The following is a 21,170-nucleotide window of genomic DNA, read 5'->3' as shown; positions in this document are numbered from 1 at the left end:
GCGAATTCACTAGGAAAAGATAGGTAAGATGCTCACGCATCATATATATAGGAGTAGTTTTGAACTAGAAAGAGACGGGGGGAACCTGGGTGGATCTAGGATTGTAAACACTCAAATTACTCTTCTCTGTATTCAGTTTTACGTTCAATACACTTTACATTTCCAATTTCCATTCCCATAGCTATGAACAACTAAACCCCACTTCATTGGATTAGGGAGCTCTATTGTAATTTAATGGATCAATAATAGTTCTTATTGTTCTTCTTCTTTTCATTCTCTTTGATTTACTTAAAAGCTTTCAATCTTCATTCAATTGAGCAATTGTCTTGGAAGAGAAATTGTTCATACTTTGATCATAGTGGACTAGGTTAGGGGTTGGACGGATATAGTGACATATAATCCTCCCAATACTTTGATCTAGAAAAACATGTGGTATAATCAGTGATCGTACTTCATCTCTTCCCATGAGCAATTAGATCAAGGAATTGGGAAATTGTTCAAGCTTAGAGAGATTGAATTGTCAAGGAATTGGGATTCAATCACCTAAGATTTCCAAGAGATCAATGAGTTGCATGGATTGAGGAAGAGATGAGAATGAACTTGATCCGGAGAATGCAACATCTCCTGAACCTAATGAGCTTTCCTACTCTTATCTCCCCATTCTCTATATTCTGTTGTTTACAATTATGTTCATCATCCCCATCCCCATTTGCTTTTCTGCAATTTACTTTCTATGATTTACTTTCTGCCATTTACATTCTGCCATTTACTTTTTTGTCATTTACATTCCTTGCTATCTACATTTCCCACCATTTAAATTCTACAATTCTCTGTCAAACTCTGTTTAGTTCAACTAGAACATTCCTCTTATTAAAGTTGCTCAACCAATCAATCCCTGTAGGAGTCGACCTTACTCTATTGTGAGTTTTTACTTGACGATAATTCGGTATACTTGCCGAAGGAAATTTTTAGCGATACAGATTTCACGCTATCATTGATACAGTCGAACCCCTCCGTCAGCATCCTGGTACTGCAAGGTGTGGATGACAAAGAAAAAGGAAATTGCACAGATATACAGCGTTTAGGAGGAGTCGCACAACAAGGTGCCAAAACTGCTTCAGGCACAGCAAAGTTGTTTTCCCAGTACCATTTGTGAGCTACGATGGACACCTTTTGGTCTGTGATTGTAGCATATTCAACAAAGTATTTTGGGCTTTCCCATCTTGTGTTGTGGCTTTCAAGCATTGCAAGCCGTTTGTTTCCATCGATGGCATGCATCTGTATGGGAGATACGGTGGAGTGTTGCTTATTGCAGTGGCACAAGACGACAACAAGAACATCCTGCCTATTTGCTTTTGCCATTCTCGAGTCCGAGAGCACCGAGTCATGGTCGTTCTTCTTCACTAATCTGAGATGCCATGTCACCCCACAAGACGACCTACTGGTTATCTCGGATAGATCGTAGGTCATCAACGCAAAGATAAATAAGACATCACATATACCTGTCAAGGTTCACTGGAGGGCCAGGAACCTGCTGCTCTCCATTGAACTGCCTCTTCACCTGGTCAACCTAGTGAAATAGAACAATATTGAAGTAGATAAGGGGAAAGACTGACATCCATGTCCCCCACTCCTCCTTCTTGAAGAACCAGGGATGGCACAGAGCCTGCAGAGCAGGGTCGTCATACAGTATCCATACAAACTGACATACCCGTAACAGAGCTAATAGTTAGGATGACAAAAATAATGCAACATAATTGACTAAAATGAAAACGAGGTTGAATCATAAACATGGTACTAACCTCATCGAATCGTAACCGGTTGATCGATACCCACCAACGCAGGACCCTAGCCTCATGCTGATTTCTGCTCTGTTGCTGCAGTCTGACCAACCTGACACCAACCGAAAGAATAATAGCAGTTCATTAGGCAACAGGCGTAGGAAGTTACAAATTCATAACTAATTACAGAAAAAAAACTTTTGTTACCTCACAGCCATGGGATACTGGTAGTTCCTTCTATCTACTGGACACCACTGAGGAAATCTCTGGTAGATCTAGGATATCAAAAGCGGCATGCAGTCGGCGATGTCCTTGACGCCTCGGTGTGCTGCCGAACACTGTGACTAGTACGTCCAGGAAAGTACAGCCGAGCCCCAAGACAACGCCCGGCACCGCCCGAAGTCCTCCAAAAGTGGGAGCCAACGCAAGTGGACTAAGTTGTTTAACTTATCTGTCAAGAGATATCCTCCGATCAGCAACATAATGTAGCACCTAGCGTACTGCCATAAGGTCTCTGGGTCGTCTGTAGGGGCATCTGGCGGACACGGTCCCGCAACCAAACAAGCTTCAGTGTGAACGACTCTTTTCTTTGCGCGACTTGTTGTGGAGCCACCGAAGGCCTGGCACTGAGGAGACGCTCCACAAGCTGCCATGTCTCCGTGTGGTAGTACCTACTGAAGTCACGGAGGCACCCCCGACTGGCTCGTCGTGTGCACGTAGCCCTAGGTGGTATGCCACGTCTTGCAGGGTTATAGTGGCCTCACCCCACGGGAGATGAAACGTGTGCATCTCTGGATGCCATCGTTCCATGAATGCCATAATCAGGGAATTGTCGAATGTGAAATCCCTGAGGAGAATCGTGTCGCCAAATCTAGCCTCAACCAGGTACGAGATGATGGCGTCCGGTGGAGGAAGGGTATCACTCACCCGCTGGGGTAGTAGAAGGCAAGGCCTCTGAAGAAAAAAATAGTTCAGAATTATAAAGAGATATTTTGAAATGTTTAATTGGATCTTCGATGGTTAACGGTCCTCGTATTTTAAAAATTTTAAATAGGCTTCCATATTTTTCCTATTAAATTCTTACACTATTTTTAAGTTTCTTTAAACCTTTTGTAGTAGGATCTGTTTAGTATAAAAAAATATTAAAGTTAAATAAATATTTTTTTAAGTTAAACATATATCTAATTAAGAACATATCTACATCTTTAATTACTTGTTTTTTAGACAAGTAATAATTACTCTGTTAATTTTAATATATTTGATACTAAAAAAAAACCTAACTAAAACATAGAGTTTCAAACTAATAACTATGTCATAATAACCTACCACAATTAAATAGAGTTTCAAATTTCTACAAGCGACCTATTCCTAACATTATAAACTATATTCTAATTCTTCGCAATTACGCTAACCATGGCTACATGCAAAAATGTATCTACATGGGATTGTACAAAATTTAACACAAAAGAACTAACCTTAAAGTCGGCAACTCCCGCGTAATGCGAAGTCTTATTCTTCGCCTGTTGATGTCTCCATCGTTACCAGTTGTGCACGCCATCGTCATATGTATTGATAATATGCTTAGAAAAAGGTAAAAGAGACGAGAAAGGTGTTGAAAATGTTAAAATGGGACCCGGTTAATGGCTATGAACGACATATATCTAAAGATGTATAAAAAAGAATTGATCACTGAGTTGTTGGAAATGATCGATACCCATAATATTATAGCACAATCATTTCGAAGAGTCAGAGAATTCTATCAATGTCATCCTTCTGAGATTTTCTCTTTGAAGTTGTATTCCTAAAGGACAGTTGATCGAAGAACTTACAGTGCTCCCTCTTGTGATGAAGTTGCTGCTTTGATTGTTGGAGATTTCGATTCCTCAGATCATGGTCGTGATATTATTGTTCGATCTACTGCTGGTTAATTGCAACGTATTTATGAAACTCATGCTTTGTATTGGCCATTACAGTATCCATTGTTGTTTCCATATGGTGAGGATGGTTACCAGCTGAATATTCCTTATCGAGGTGAACAACATGGATATGTTATTGGAAGGAGAACAAGAGTTTCTCTCACAGAGTTCATCTATTTTTGTCGAAGCACAAAGATAGAATTATTCATAAGTGTAGGCGATTATTTCAACAATTTGTTATTAATTGTTTCACAATGATTGAGTCCCAAAGGTTTTATGTGATTAGAAAGAAGCAAAGTACAATTAGAGGAGAAGTCCTTCAAGGAATAAAAGAGGCTATACATCGTGGTGATGACGAAGCTTCTTCAATTGGGACGCAAGTTATTTTGCCTTCCTCCTTCACTGGTGGTAGACGTTACATGTTTAACCATTGTCAGGATGCCATGGCAATTTGTAAACATTTTGGGTATCCAGATTTATTCCTTACTATAATGTGTAATCCAAATTGGCCTAAATTTCAATGATCTAGAGAGTGAGAGTGAATTCCTATCACTGATCGTCTTGATATCTCTTGTCGTGTTTTTCATGATAAGTTAAAGTGCCTTCTAAATGATCTTAAGGAAGGTGTGTTTTTTGGTCCACTTAATGCAGGTATATAATTTCATAATTAGCATTTGAATTTTTTTCGATTGTCTTCAAACATATATTTATTTGACTTCTTTAGGACCTTTTTGTATTTTGTAGGTATGTATACTGTTGAGTTCCAAAAAAGAGGTTTACCACATGCACATATGTTACTTTGGCTTTACGCGGAAAGCAACTTACAAAGTGTTGATGAATTTATTTGTGTCGAGCTACCGAATCCCCAGAAATTTCCAACTCTTTATAATGTCGTTACTAAGTACATGATCTATAGGCCTTGTGGTCGACTTAGACCGAGTTCTTATTGTTTGAAAGATGGTAAGTACTCAAAGTTTTATCCGAAAAGATTCATTGATCAAACGAGGTTTGATGAAGATGGTTATTCAATATATAAATGTCGTAATATGGATGTTACAGTGAAGATCAATGATGTTGATATTGACAACAGATTTGTTGTCCCTTATAATCCGTTGTTGTTAATGAAATATCTAGCTCATATAAATCTTGAATTTTGTAACAAGTCAAACGTCATTAAGTATCTTTTTAAGTAGGTCAATAAAGATCCGGATCGAGTAACTGTAACTGTTGGAGATACAAATCAGAGTGCTCAATATTCTCAAGTAGTTGATAAGATCAAACAATATTACGATTGTTGTTATTTATCACCGTCTGAATCCATGTGGAGAATTTTTGCTTATGATATTCATCATAGATGGCCATCAGTACAGAGGTTGACTTTTCATTTGCCAATCCAGCAACATGTTGTATTCGATGATGCTGATATTATTACTCATGTTTATTTGAGTAATAAAGATTTGGTGATAATATTTACGAGTTGGATGATAGCCAACAGGTGGTTCCCGGAGGGACGGGTTTTAACGTATGTTGAATATCCAAGCAAATTTGTGTATTGTTCGAATTGCAGGGAATGGAAGCCAAGACAGAGAGGATTTTCAATTAGAAGATTGAGTTTTGCTCATTCTTCATCTGGTGAACTTTTCTATATGCGGATGCTTTTGAATGTACAAAGAAGATGTACCAATTTTTGAAGTATAAGAACCATGAATGGTGTTGCTTATGATACATTTCAAGAGGCATGTTCTGCTATGAAATTCTTGATCGATGATAATGAGTTTGTTTCTACTATTAAGGAAGTCGGCGAGTTAGCATCAGCTGCACAGCTAAGGAGGCTTTTCGTGATATTGTTGCTATCTAGTTCTATGGGAAGACCTTTGTCAGTCTGGGAACAAACTTGGGCTTATTTGTCTGATGATATTCTTTATTATAGAAGACATGAGCTGCAATATTCCGGTAAGACTTTAGTTCATGATAAATTTGTATATGACACACATATACACAAGCGCACACAAGCCAAAAATGATATTTTGGTACTAATATTTATTATTTAATGTTAAACGTAGATCTAACAATGAGTCAAGAAGAGTTGCAAACATTTTTTTGTTAAAGATTGAGAAATTACTGCAGAATAATGGGAAATCATTGAGAAATTATGCTGGTATGCCGCTTCCTAATACCTCTTTAGCCTCTCAATTTAGCAATTTGATGCTGTTGCATGAGTTGCAGTATGATACTGTTTCTTTGCTTCGTGAGCACGATGAAAATATCTTAAAGTTAAATGAAGAACAAAGGGTGATCTATGATAAAATTATTGATTGTGTTTCCAATAAGAGGCATGGATTCTTTTTTGTCTACGGGTTTGGCGGCACTGGAAAAATATTTTTATACAGAGTTTTGTCAGCTAGATTGCGATCTGAGAAAAAGATTGTTATAAATGTTGCTTCTAGTGGTATTGCTTCTCTGTTATTACCTGGTGAAAAGACAGCGCATTCTATGTTCAATATTCCCGTTGAGCTAACTGAAGATACTATTTGTCGAATTAAGAAGGATAGTCCTAAAGATAAGCTAATCCGATTGGCTGATTTGATTATTTGGGATGAGGCACCAACGACTAATAAATTAACATTTAAAGAGCTTGATAGGACTTTACATGATATCATGGTTTTGGTTTCTGATAGTAATAAAAATTTACCTTTTGGTGGGAAGGTGTTTGTTCTTGGTGGTGATTTTAGGCAGGTCTTGCCAGTTATTCCAAAGGGTTCTCGTGCTGAGATTGTGATGGCTTCCATAAATTCTTCCGTTCTCTGGAAATATTGCGAAGTTTTAAGATTAACAAAAAATTTGAGATTAGCAAATGGATTGGAACAATCAACTGCTCAGGAGTTAAGGTCCTTTTCATATTGGATACTTCAAGGTGAAGGTTAATGTGGAACAGTGGTCAATGATAACCTTTCTGTTGATATTCCTTATGATCTAATCATTCATGTTTGCAAAATTCAGTTAAAGATATTATAAATACAAATTATCCGAATTTGGTTTAGAATTTTCGTGATCCAAGTTTTTTCCAGGATAAGGCAATATTGGCTCCAACTGTTGAGAATGTTGAAGAGATAAATAGTTATATAGTTGACTTGTTGCCTGGTGAGGAGAAAAATTATCTTAGTGCTGATTCAATCTGTGGTAGTGATGCCTATTCTAATGTTGATGTTGATTGGATAAATGTTGAATTCTTGAATCAAATTAGGTGTTCTGGTCTACCTAATCATTCATTGAAGTTGAAAATAGGTGTGCCTATTATTTTGTTGAGGAATATTGATTCAACTAGTGGTTTGTTGATGCGAGCAAAATCGTCAGTTAAGAATTCCTTCTCGGTAAAGGAGAAATAACCTCGTTGCAAGTATAGTTCTCAACCAACAAGTAATACTCGATCAAAGTTTACAATTTCTAATATAAACTGAGAGTCTTTCAACCTCAGGTCATCTTTCCTAGGAACTAATGCCAATAAGTACACAATTTTGGTTTTGATAATCAAAGGGGTTTTCAATGATTGAGAGCAAACAAAATAAAGGAATTAAAGAATAAGACAAAATTGCAATTAATGAAGCAATAAAGGAATAAAAGAACTATGTATGTAATATGGACAAGTAAAGCTAGAAGTATAAAATTCTACAAAGCCCTAATGACACCCTAAGAGAGCAAAACCTAAAACTACACTACACTACTCCTAATGTGTTTTTCCTAATCTAAAGTGAGCTCCCCTTGTTATGTGTTGATATGCCCTTAATATAGCCTTCCAAACCAGCCTTCAGCACTTCAGAAATGGGCCTAGAGACCCCCAAAACCACGCAGCACGTGACTTTTTAATGGAGGCATGCGCTGGTACCTGTGCGGACGTACAGGTGTGTGCGTCCGCACACTTCTCCGAATTTCCACTTGTGCGTACGCACAGAGGGTTGTGTGCATGCACGCTTGCTGATTTCCTCCTTGTGCGTACGCACGCATCCTTGTGCACACGCACGAATGGCTGTGTGATTCCTCCTTGTTTTCTTCATGTCTTCTCCCTTGTACATGCTTTCTTCTACTTTTGGCTATCCATTCTTGCCTCCAAGGCCTAAAATCACTCAACAAAACTGTCATGGCATCACATGGAATAAAACTTGAATTAAATTGCTCATTTCAAGCACAAAAATGCATGTTTTCACATTTAGGTTCAATTTAGGGATCAAACACAAAAATATGCTATTATGGTGCTTAAGTGTAGGTTTATGTGATGAAATCCACTCAAATCAAGCTAAAATATATCAGAAAATATGGACTCATCAATTCTCCCACACTTAAACAATAGCATGTCCTCATGCTAAACCAACAAGGAGAATAATCAAAAGAGAAACAACTTATTGAATGCAACTACCTATGTGCATGCAAGTATGTATATACTATATATATCTATCTATCTATAATGTCCTATTAATTTGGTGAAAGCAACAATCAAATTCCAAGCAAGTGTATAGACATATAGGGCTAGGCAAAGAAATAACTCAATGCAATAAAAAATCTAAAGAAATGATTTACTCATAAAAAATGAAGCAATTTGCAAGAATACATGATAAGAGGTGTGGAAACATAGAGTTGAGTGATCGAACCCTCACTAGGTGTGTATGCACTCTAAGCACTCGGTGTTTTAGGGTTTAATCACTCAAGTCTCCTCCTAATCATGCTTTCAAAGATTTGCTTTTCATCTAACAATCAACAAACATGTGATGTGAGAGTGCAAGTATCATGAGGTCTTTAGAGGGTTGTAATGGAGTTAGGGTTAAGGTAGGATAAATATGGCTAAGTGAACTAGGGAATTGAATCTTTGATTAGCTCAAATGTCCACTCAACCTATATCAACCAAATTACAAACTATGCAACCTAACTTCCCATTCCCTGTTTATACACATTCATGCATCTTTTTCATCCAAGTCTACATATGCATTTCTTATTCATTTATTTCATTTTCTTTTTTCCTTTTTGGGGAGACCTTTGTCCCCTTTTATTTTTATTTTTTCATTTCATTTTTCTTTTTTCTTTTTCTATTTCTCTTTTTCTTCTTTTTTTTTGACAAATTCATATGGTTAAGGCAAATTGACACATGAATGTGCACCCATTTTTTTTCCAAATTTTTCAATAATTATCCAAAACAAAAATTTTTCTCTACCAATGCTTCCCAAAATTTCTCCCATACTTAAATGACACACACATCTCAACCTAAGCTAATCAAAGATGCAATTCAAGGTAATTCATGGTTTTTCGCTTAGGGTTGTAATGTGCTAATAATTAGAACAAGGGGGATTAAAAAGCTCAAAAGTGGTTTACAACGGTAGATATAAGGGTTAGGCTATATGGGTGAGTGAGTTTAATTAAAAGATGGCATCAAACATGCTAAATGCAATCACAACATCAAACATTGGAAATAAAGAATCAAGCAAAACCAAGATTACAATCATAGGAGGAGATAAAGCACACAATGAACAAAAATTGTGGTTATAATGTGTAACCACTCATTATAAGCCCAAAAACTCACATGGTATTTTGTTCTATCTTTCTTCTATGTTCCATAAAGATCATTCAAGCAAGCTTGAAAACAATTTTCCAAATTAATTCAATAAAATGCCCTAAAAACAAAGCTCTTGGAAAATCCTTGTTGTTTTTCACCAAAATTATTTCCTATATGTATGTATGTATGTTGTGATGGATGTAATTTCAAAATCTTTCCTAGTTCTATTCCTAATTTTCAACATTGCAAAAATTAACATGAACAATTATGACAAAATTGAACTAGGCGCTATACTATTCACATCATCCAATCACAACTTCTATCTATAAAATATATACTAAGTGAAATATGCAAAAATGCAACATATATAAAATATATACCAACTAAAAATGCAAAATGCAATAGTATAAGCTAAGATATATATACTAGAAGAGAATGCAATGCAACAGTTAAAAACACTCCAAATATATACAAGAAACCTAATAAAAAGAAACAAAAAAAAGGTACAAAGTGTTCGGAAAAGAAAGTTTACGCCCCCAAAATGATGAATCCTCCCCCACACTTAAGCGTTGCACGGTCCTCCGTGCATGAACACAATCCGGGGAGAATGAAGCTTTACGCTCCACCTTCAGCTGGCGGATACGGGGGCTCGGGTTGCATGGGCATTGCCAAGGCCAATGTATGCTTAGCATCTTCCTCTACGGTGTCCTGCTCCTCCACCGGCTCCTTGCCTCCACGTCTCATCCTCAAAAAGAATGAATAGAGTATAATTAAGAATCATAAGGCAAGTAGGACAAAAATAGCAAAGGAGAAAGCAAGTAAGCATCTAATTGAGGAGGCCTGCATAGTGGTGAGGTATGATGCAAATGATTGAGCCGTGTGTGTATTCCAATTATGCGCGCGATTAGAATACACACAACGGCCGGTTAAAATGGCATCCACACAATCAAAAAGTAAAGAACGAGTTCCTCAATTAGATGGCCTAGGTTGCAATTAAAGAATAAGCAAGAGATGAGGCACAAACAAACCTAGGTAACCGCAAAAGTGAATCAAGTAATTGAGATATTGGATATTATAATTGTGCAAGTGAAAGCACAAAATTGATATAAAATAGCACAATAAACAACAACCATTCCATTAATGAAAAGAAAACTACGTGTTCATCATGAAATACAAAGAAAAGGTCACATGGTATAGGTACTTGTTACAAAAAGTGATACACTTGATAGCAATCAAGTAAAGTCACTCAAACAAATGCCAAGCATTAACAGGGAGCAAGTACTGGTCATGTGATAAATGTGATATGAAAAATCATGATAAACAAGTAATTTCAACTTAATTCACTTAATTCAATATGCACTTATAAAAATTTTACCTAATATGTAACAAAATGTAAATATGAAAATCCAATTAGGTGATAGTAATTTAAGGCAAGGTATAAGTGCGTTGATGAAATTCAATCAAGAAGCAACCCAATCAAATAATAAGTAAGCACTTGCAACTTATTCAATTAGCAAACAACTAAATTAAGACTAATATAATTACTAAAATGAAAATGAAATGCAATGAAAACTAAGTAAAACAAGAAGAAAATAAGGTAAAAGAAAGAGAAGAGAGGTATGGAGTGGGCGGGAAGTGCGTTAGGGCTTATTTAAAGTGGAATAGGAATGCTGCCCAAAACAGCACCTGTGCGCACACACAGGTACGTGTGCGTACGCACAAAAAGGTAAAACAGGGGGTGTGTGCGCTCGCACAAGGCGTGCGAGTGTTCCGATTAGAACGGAGATATAGAAGTGTGCGTACGCACAGAACACACACACTTTTTTTTAGATGAAGGATCATGTGTGCGTGCGCACACAGGTCCGTGCGCACGCACGGAAGCAAGGAGGGTTGGGGTGCAGGCGCACAACCTGTGCTAATGCTCCCACAAGAGGGGCTGCAAGCTTGCGTGCGGACGCACAATGCTGTGTGCTTGCACAAAGTGGCAAAAAGATGGTATGTGTGTGTACGCACGAGTAGGTGCGCACGCATAGGTGCCCTATTTTGCAAAAATTTTCCTTTCATTTCTAAGGTGCTATGCCTTAGCTCAATTAGCATTCAACCCCCAAAATATTCAAAATATCACAAAATCATGATCCATTTGCAATTCAACCTATCTAAACTCAAAACTAAACTAAGCCTAAGCTAGCCAAAATAAAAAAAATGCAATAAACCAAGACTATAAACAAAGAGAAAGGGTAAGAAAGATGTTACCATGGTGGGGTGTCTCCCACCTAGCACTTTGGTTTATAGTCCTTAAGTTGGGCTTATTGAGGAGACTCTAGCTAGGGTGGCTTGTGTTTCCACTCCTCTTTGAACCTCCATCCAAGCTTGCACTTTGAGGCTCCTCCGGGATCCCATATTCTAGGCATCCGCTCTCCCTCTTGTTGATCACTACGCTCCAAGCCGGATGGACAAGCTCTCAAATGACCATTGTAACAACCCAACATTTTCCAAAAATCAACCAATTGTGCTTTACACCATTCTTGAATCCCAAAGCTTAAATTGGATTTCTTGAAGAGCCTTGGATTCTTTTGGCAACCAATACCTCTTTCTCCACCATGTACTAACCAAAGAAGGACCTTAAGTTGGTAGTCCGTCTCTAAGATAGCATATTGATGGAGGCCAATAAAGATCATAGGTGAAATTGCCACCCACTCAATATGTTCTTGGACCGGAGTTGCTTCATCACCAACTTCCTCTTCCCCCTCACTCAAGTCATAACAAGGAGGTTGTGAGAAGTCTACCTCCATGTTTCTCTCAAACTCAATGGGGAGATGCTCATTAGGATCATTGAGGGGATTGACCAAGGAGTACAAAAAATCACTTAATGTGAAATCCTCATTTTGATCAATCTCCCTCAACTCCTCCTTTCTCTCCTCCGGTTCACATACTTCACTTTCTCCCTTTTATTGCACTTAAAGCTCTAACCCTTTTTCTTTTCCTTGTGGCTCCATGCTCTCCTCTTCACTACATGCATTAGTTGACCCTCCACATTCCTCAAGAGGAATGCCTTGATCGGATGAGTGTAGGAGAACTAAGCGGTTTACCGCTTCGGCTATGGTTGCCACGAATTGCCCTTGTGTCCTTCGGAATCCTTCTTGCTCTTGGATAAAGGCTTGAAGGTCTTGATGGTCTTGGGTCAAGGGTGGAAAAGCTTCACAATTAGGTAAAAAGGAAGGTTCATTGGTTGGATAGAAGGTTGGATATGTGGGAGGTAGTTCATGTTGATGAGTATCTTGAGGTGGTGTGTAAGAAGGTGTATGATGGTGGTGGTGTGGTGATTGAAAATACGGTGATTGAGGGTTGTGTTGAGGGTATGGGTCATAGGTATATGGTGATGGAGGTGTATAGTCATAGGGAAATCCACCATATCCTTGGTTTGGGTATGCATATTGGAGAGGGTATGGTTCATTGTAATATGGAGGAGGTTGCTCCTCCCAAAATTGATGCTCCAAACCCATGATGCAATCCACAATTGAAGTTATCAAACCCTACAAAATGATCACAACCAAACTTCAAACCAAGAAGGTGATAACTCAGAGAAAATGGAAAATAAAAACTAAAGACATCAAGTAACAAAAGAAACAAAATTCTAATTAATAGCAAAAACAAGCAAACAACCCAAAAAGTATATATTTACACTATGGACATATTTACAACAACCAAAATAAAGCACTCATGACGCTAGCTCCCCGAAAACGGCGCCAAAAACTTGATGCGAGCAAAATCGTCGGTTAAGAATTCCTTCTCGGTAAAGGAGAAATAACATTGTTGCAAGTATAATTCTCAACCAACAAGTAATACTCGATCAAAGTTTACAATTTCTAATCTAAACCGAGAGTCTTTCAACCTCGGGTCGTCTTCCCTAGGAACTAATTCCAATAAGTGCACAATTTTGGTTGTGAGAATCAAAGGGGTTTTCAATGATTGAGAGCAAACAAAATAAAGGAATTAAAGAACAAGACAAAATTGCAATTAATGAAGCAATAAAGGAATAAAAGAACTATATATGTAATATGGACAAGTAAAGCTATAAAGTGATGGAAAAGTAGTTCAAAACATAAATGAAACATTGACTTGGGATGAGTTATGGAATCCCTTCCTTGCCATAATCACAACTATGATAATTATGATGGATTAATCTCACTGAGTCATCCCTTAACATCGAAGGATAACTTAACTGAGCATAATTGTTATTAATCCACAAGTCCTAGCTAACTTACTAACTACCTTAGTAAAAAGCTAGCGTTAGTGGAAACAATAACAACTAACACCCAAGAATTATCACGAAATATTGGACATTATGGCTCTAGTAATCTATAGACTCATTTTCCCCAAGCCAAGGGGTGAAAATTATCCCATAACTAAAATTGGCATTTCATCGAACACAAAGTGGGCATAAACATAAAACATGGCAAAATTGGGAAATTGATAAAAGCTATGAACCATAAATGCTCAAAATCAATTAAGGTAACTCAAACAAACGTAAAACAAGCATCAAACATCAAATTCATCAACAAGAACATCAAAATTGCAAAACCAAGCATATATTGATAAAGGAAAGTAAAAATAGAAATAAGTGTAGAACAAGTATGGCAATTGAAAGAGACAATTAAAGAAATACTTACAATGTAAATTGCAAAATCCAAAAGCAAGACTTGAAGTATAAAAATGGATGTTTTCTCCCTTGTACATGCTTTCTTCCACTTTTGGCTATCCATTCTTGCCTCCAAGGCCTGAAATCACTCAACAAACCTGTCATGGCATCACATGGAATAAAAGTGGAATTAAATTGTTAATTTCATGTACAAAAATGCATATTTTCACATTTAGGTTCAATTTAGGGATCAAACACAAAAATATGCTATTATGGTGCTTAAGTGTAGGTTTATATGATGAAATCCACTCAAATCAAGCTAAAATATATCAGAAAATATGGACTCATCATTTGTGTAATGGGACTCGACTTGTTGTGCGAGATCTAGGGAAAAATGTGATCTGTGCAGAAGTTATTTCAGGTAGCAGTACTGGAGATAAAGTTTTTATCACTAGAATGACTTTGATTCCTAGTGATACGGTTATACCATTGAAATTCCAACGCAGACAATTCCCAGTTTCCTTGTCGTTTGTGATGACAATTAATAAAAGATAGGGTCAGAAATTATCAATAGTTGGTTTATTTCTGCGTCGTCCTGTGTTTTCTCATGGTCAACTTTATGTAGCTTTTTCTCGAGTCAGTAATAGAAATGATCTTAAAATTTTACTTTGTGATGAAGGATTAATTGATTCTGCCAGGACTGAAAATGTGGTATTTAAGAAAGTTTTTTATAAGATATAATATAATTTTTTTATTATATTTTCCAATTATTTTTATGTAATTTATAATTTTGTTTTGGTCTACATTTTCTTTAGACAGAGACATCTTCTTTAGTGCATAAAATTGATAGTTCATACCTTCATTTAATTATCACCCATCTAAAGCTAAAATTTGATTCTACTTTTCATGACGTGTGCCATTAATGTGATTATTTCGACGTATTGAGACTCAAATTAGAGGATCGGCCTCATTATTATCTTTTTCATCGACATATTAAAATTAATATTTCATTCTCATAATCGAAATTTCATTTGTTCCAAAGAGATTTGCTGCCTCATTGGATAGCAGATTTCGTATACTTTCTTCCCTAACAATGGTAAGATTTCACAGCATATTCAACAATACTCTTATTTTCGTGTCTTCAATAATTACCACCTCATCATCTTCTCTCGTGCTAACTGTTGCATCAATCCACACTTCTCATTATTTTCCTTTTATTTTTGTTAATTTTGATTTTATTTCTTTGATTTTTTTTTTTGTTCCTTGATTCTAAAGTCTGATTGTTTGACAAAATCTTGATTCTACATTTCAATTTTTTTATATAACACATATAGTATTACGAGTTGCTGGTTTTGTTTTATTATTTTGTTTTTGCTGATTATGGTCATTTTGAATGGATGCCTTTGATTGTGATGATTTTAGAATATTTGTTATTGGCTTCAGTTGACTTTTTTATTGAAAAAATTACTTTTGTTTTAAAAAGTAAATTACTATTATTCAATTTAATACTTATTTCGATTTGTCTATTAGAGAAGGGTTTTTTTTTGACAAAGTAAATTATTTATCTATTTTTAAAATCAATCAATACCTTGTTTAAAAAAAATAAAAAATATTTTCAATTGTTAAAAACTCTTTTTAAAAACCTATCCAAATTTGAAATGATTTCTCTTTGTTTAAACAGAAGTTTTTTTTAAGAAATAGAAAAAAAAAGTATATTTTTTAAAAGCTAATCCAAATTTATCGTTATTGTTGGTTGGATTGCTTTTTTCGATTAAAAAGGTAATTTTTAAAATAAAGTTATTTTGTCCAATCTCAAAAACCCACCTAAATACGTTTTTTTGGAAAAATTACTTCTATTAAAAAACTTAATTATTTACTTTTTTTTAGCCTAACAAATTTTTTTCAAAAAAACATAAATAAAAAATATTTTTAATCTTTTTAAACATATGAATAAAATTGTTGTTTTTTAAAAAATCAAATCCAATTTGATTTTTTAACCTGTTAAACTCTAGTCTAATTTTTTCAAGTATGTTGAACCTATATAAAATTAAAAAAATTAAATATCTAAAGATGTGGCTCATTTTTTCTACTATTAGGCTAAAAACACTGGTTGGCAGTACTTTTATTTATTTATTTATTGAAAATAATGAACTCAATTCAACCATTAACATAATTAGAGTGAGACCATCTCAGTTTATGTCAAACACGTATAAAATACAATTTTCAGGGTGTTGATTGTAAATATTTCTATACTCCTCGTGAGTTTCTCCTAGATTAGAGAACGGTAAATAATGGCATTAACTCATCCACACCTCCTCCATCCCCAATCCACTCTCCATCAGCCACAGTGTGTCACAGCCCCAGTTCCCACCGCGTCTCTCTTTCTCCCTCTCTCTACCTCATTATCCATCTCGAACTCTCCATCTCCGAAAGAACACATCGTTGCCGGTGTTCTAGAGGTCACGGTTCTCTACCGGTCCATTTTCCTGCTCTTCAATGTCTTCCTCCATTCCTTCTTCAGTGTCATTTTTGCGAGTTAATTATTATTTTTTTGGAATTAATTCTTTAATTTCTAATTGTTTGATTCCTGATTTAATCTTCTTGATTATTAGTTGTTTTTGTTAATCAATGGTTGTGTTTCTGATTTAATAATCCCATCCGTTGGTCATTATCATTAACGTGGGAGCTTGTTTTTGCTGAATTAATTATCTTACATTTCTCGGTTAACTTTGTACATGATACTGCCCTCCAGTGTCTCTGCAGTTCTTTGATTGTTGTTAACAGTAAATGAATGTTAATGGTATTTTTGTTGAGTTAATTATGTCTAATTGTTATAAAAATTTCATACCTACCTTTGTACTATTTGTCTTATTCTGAAATAATTTTTTTTGGGAGTTTGCTGATTATTAATTATGTATTATGTATATTATTTTTTTTATTTTAAGCAGTTTGGTGTTTCAGTGTTAAGTACAGAGTCATGTGTCTTCTCTGTCTCATGTTCTCTTACAATAGTCAAACCTATTGGACTGAAGTTAACTGTAGTGATAGGTACAATTGACAGATAATTTTTTTGGTTCATTATCAGTTGTCAAATCAACTATATGTGTTAGGTTTTAGTAATTTGGAAGAGGTTTCCTCCCATGCTGTTTGTGCTCTTTTCCCATGAGATATTGGTTACTTGTGAGATCTTTCTAAATGATGTGTGTATCTATATCAATCTGTATATGCCTATCTGTCTATATCTGTTACATGTATATGTCATTATATGTATGTCTATCTATACATATATTCATATATATGCCTATCTATATGTATATCTATATATATCTAGGAGAGATAACATGTACAAAAAAATTATATAAGTGTCCCATATGTAAAGTTTACAATATAAGTTTTAGTGTTTCTTTGCTTTAAAAGTTTATAAGTCCAACTTATCTTTTTATCTTCTCATCTTAGTTCTGAATTTTTCTTTCCATATTGTCTTTGTTTGGTGTTTTTATTCTATATATCTTGGAAATGAATAACCATGTTGATCTAGTGGAGAAAATCACTCCGTAGAAAGAATCATGAAAACTGAATGTTAAAATTGTGAAGTTGTGGTACCGTCAGACTCCTGCATTGGATGGATATCAAAATCTATTGCATATGCTGTTAATAGATGAGAAGCTGAGATTTATTTGATGTTACCATTTTTTTAAGTTGTTGCAACTTTTTTCTAATATTATTCATCTGGAAATTTTTTATTTTGATACATAATGATATATTTTTGTTCTTTTATTTTTTTAATCAAATGTCTGTATGATGTATCTATACCTACATAAGTTAAATAAGTCAAAATATAAAGAATTTTTTTTTCAACTGCAGTTACACAAGATCCAAGCAACCATTAGAGATCAGCTTATACCAACATTTGTCGTGTATCTAACTGAAGGAGATGTGTATTTGATGACCCATTTTACAGTTCTACCAAACACTGATTTGAACAGAATGACAAAACATCGATTCAGACTTTTGTTCCAATACAAAAATTCTGTTGTTTCTGTGGCATCTTTAAAGATATCTCATTGGGGTTTGTCTTTTACTTCAATAAATTAAATTGATCAAAGGACAAAGGATGACAATTTTCTCATAGGTCAGTACAAGTTTTTTGCTCTTCCCTCTTAGATACATTGTATTATGTAATAAAGAATGGGATTTTCTAACTCAAAATGTATATATGTTTCAATCCAATCCTTAGACTTTGTTGGGATCGTTCCTAGTGTTCGAAAATAAGAGATGTAGAATCATATGGCAAGATGATCAAAGCAGTTGTGCTAGAAGTTTTTTCTGATGGGTATTATCTCTCCCAATTTCCCCCATATCATTAGTTATCTTTTATTGATTCTAATTTTTTTTATTATTCCAGCCTTTATCTTTATAACAATAAATATATAGTTACATTCTTTTGAACTTTTTCAACTTATTTGTTAAGCAAAAAGTTACAATGCAATGTGTTTGGAAATGCTTATGATCTATTGGAATATGATAACTTACAAAAATATTCAAGACCTTCGGTGATTGTTTTCGAGTCTTTTAAATCAAAGCAATTGAATGTTAGTTTCAGACATATTTAAGAAATTTCTACTCTAATAGTTAGTTTTGTCTTTTTCATCTTTTAAATATGGTTTTTTTCATCTTTTAAATATGGTTTAAGGTTAATAGAATAGGATTCTTGCGTGCAGGTCAGATAAGCCTACAAAATGTAATGAATGTCTCTAGGTTATTCATTAATCTCGACATTCCTGATTCTGTTGAGTTCCTTAGCAGGTTAGTTTTTATAAAAAAAAATTGTAAAATTACAATCTGCTATGTTTATTTTGTTATTATTCATGAATATGTTTTGTATTATGAACATTACTTATTGTATCTTGTACGTAGATTTAGTATTGCCAGTTATGGATTCTCAAGACTTATGACCAATGAGTTTGGATACTTAGTTTCTGAAATTGATGGTGATTATTTCAATCCTGAAGAGATCAGAAGTATTCAAGATCTTGATGCAGATAACGAGGTACTATTTTATATTGAAAAACTCTCCATTACATATTTAAACTTGAATTTATTAAACAGGTGTGTGGGTGTTCATATTTTGGTTTGTTAATCATTATTCTATAGTATATCATTATTTTTAAAATTTTACAGGGTGGTCATTACTTTGTTATTGGGACAATTAAGGAAGTTATGGATGAACCAGAATGGTGGTACTACTCATGTGTATGTAGTCATCCCGGTGTTGAGTATGAAGATCTCTACCTTTGTGATATTTGTGGTTCATGTGTTGAACATGTTCTGGTCAAGTAAGTTTCGTATATAACTCTATTATGAAATAAATTTAGTATCAATCTTTTGCAATTTTGTCAGTTCTTTATTATACACAACTCTTTATGTTGTTAAGCACATTTCTTGCTTTTAGTTATTATTCTTCATTGTTAACTGTTGCAGATATGAGATTTGAGTAAAGATTCACGATGGTGGCTGTGCTGTTGTATTTTTTCTCCTTGAGAATGCAACAAAAAAATTATTTGAAAAAACTTGTTCTGAAGCATTTCTTAGAATAGAATAGGAATTTTTTGTTGATTCTAATGAATTTGCAGTATAAACTCTTTCATAGTCAAGCTCATTGAATCTTTATTATATTTTTTCATGTTGAAGTTTCTTGATATTTATTCATCTCCCTAGGTTCGTCGGTCATATTCTCCACATATGTTTGATGATGTCATTGGAAAGGAGAAAATTTTCAAGATTGAAATGCCCTCTGCAGCTGATCAAGATTATTCCGGTTGCTTTAAAATTGTAAATGTCTTAAGTGATAATCCCAAAACAACTGCAATGGATGATTATATCAATGTATGATTCCTTATTGTATCTTAAAACATGTTGTTCATTAATTTTTTTTTGTCAATCATTGCATTGGATACTTATTCCAACTAAATTATCTCAGGAAAGCGTTCACGGTCCCATTTTTTACCATCTATGACAGCTATTTGCAGTATGCAATTGGGGAAGATTACAAGATTTAGATAGTGTGTGATAATTCTATTCAATCAGAAACTATTGAAGAGATTATTAGTAATCTTCTTTCGCCCAATTTCTACTATTCTGATGTTGAGAATGTATTTTTTTCCCCTTATTTGCAATAAAATTTCTAAGATAATTCAGTTTTATTATTCTTATTATATGATACTTGAAAAACATAGAAAATGATAGTCTTGCAAATTATTTGAAATGCTGTAATGATTTTTTCTTTGGTAGCAGAGTGCTTCCTATTTTATTTTGGGAACTATATCATCAGTTTCAATGCATTGATGTTATCGGAAGGTGTTTTATTCTTTCATTTTATTATGTTTTGCTAAGTAATTTTTATTTAAATGTTTACTAAAATTTTGTTTCTTTTTTCATCTTTTTCAAGATTTTGTTTAAAGGTTATTGTGTCTCATACAAATGACAACAATATATTTATCCTTAAAGATCGTGAGGTCGTGCAAATAACAAAGACAAAATGCTCGACCTTTTTGGATAATCAACCAGAGTTGAATCAAGTTGTCATGTTATTGTGGTTTTAATTACTATATGGATATAGATATAGTTAAGTTATATCTTTCCACATTTCTAAGAAAAACATAAATTATTATTATGCTATTTGTTAACTATTTCGTTTTTTTAGGGACTTTATTGAAAAGTTATTCCATTGAAACTCATTCATGTGTTTTGCATAAAAACTTGTATTCATAGTTGATGCTAGGACTGTGGGATATGAGCTAAATCGATCTGTGTATATTGTACAATAAATTTGGGATGATGCCTCGGTTACTAATCTTTTTGAGGCTGCTACTCACATGAATGATCATAAGGTTGGTGCTTACTATGATAATATGGTTAATTTAGCTGCAGAAACTAATCATCTCCCGAATTATTTTTTACAGTCTCCACATGATGTAATACCTTTCTTTAGGTCAAGCAATGCAGAAGTTGTATTATATTTAACACATTATTTTTTAATTTGTTTATTGTGTCCATAATTGGTATCTTACTTTTTTATTAGGTTACTATATTAGATGTAAGTGAAAAGTTACTTCTATTATTTTTAAAATTTTGGTTAATTATAACTCTGTAGTATATTTACTAATTAGTGTCTATAATTTGTTCAATTATTAGTATATAAAAATATCAATAACTGAAAGGATTTCAATTTTCTTCAGGCTTAGTTTCTGGTTGATTGTATACCAAAATTTGAAGATGCTTTGAGCCAATGTGGA

At 34.5% G+C, this 21,170-nt stretch overlaps 1 protein-coding gene across 1 annotated transcript; it reads left to right on the top strand.

The window, feature by feature from the left end:
• LOC107627378 lies at positions 5,401-6,622 on the top strand. Its single transcript, XM_016330216.1, has 2 exons — positions 5,401-5,727; positions 5,825-6,622. Exons 1-2 carry the CDS (start codon positions 5,401-5,403, stop codon positions 6,620-6,622), a joined length of 1,125 nt encoding a protein of 374 aa, XP_016185702.1.

The sequence above is a fragment of the Arachis ipaensis genome, chromosome B02 (assembly GCF_000816755.2).
Source record: "Arachis ipaensis cultivar K30076 chromosome B02, Araip1.1, whole genome shotgun sequence".
NCBI lineage: Eukaryota > Viridiplantae > Streptophyta > Magnoliopsida > Fabales > Fabaceae > Arachis > Arachis ipaensis.
The sequence above is the reverse complement of the archived record's forward strand: the minus strand, read 5'-3'. Positions and strand labels throughout refer to the sequence as shown.

Bases quoted from the DNA above. Each gene is read 5' to 3' on its own strand.
- LOC107627378 (XM_016330216.1), top strand. From the start codon at position 5,401: ATGAATGGTGTTGCTTATGATACATTTCAAGAGGCATGTTCTGCTATG. The intron at 5,728-5,824 runs GTACTAATATTT...AAATTACTGCAG, and splicing joins AAGCCAAAAATGATATTTTG to AATAATGGGAAATCATTGAG.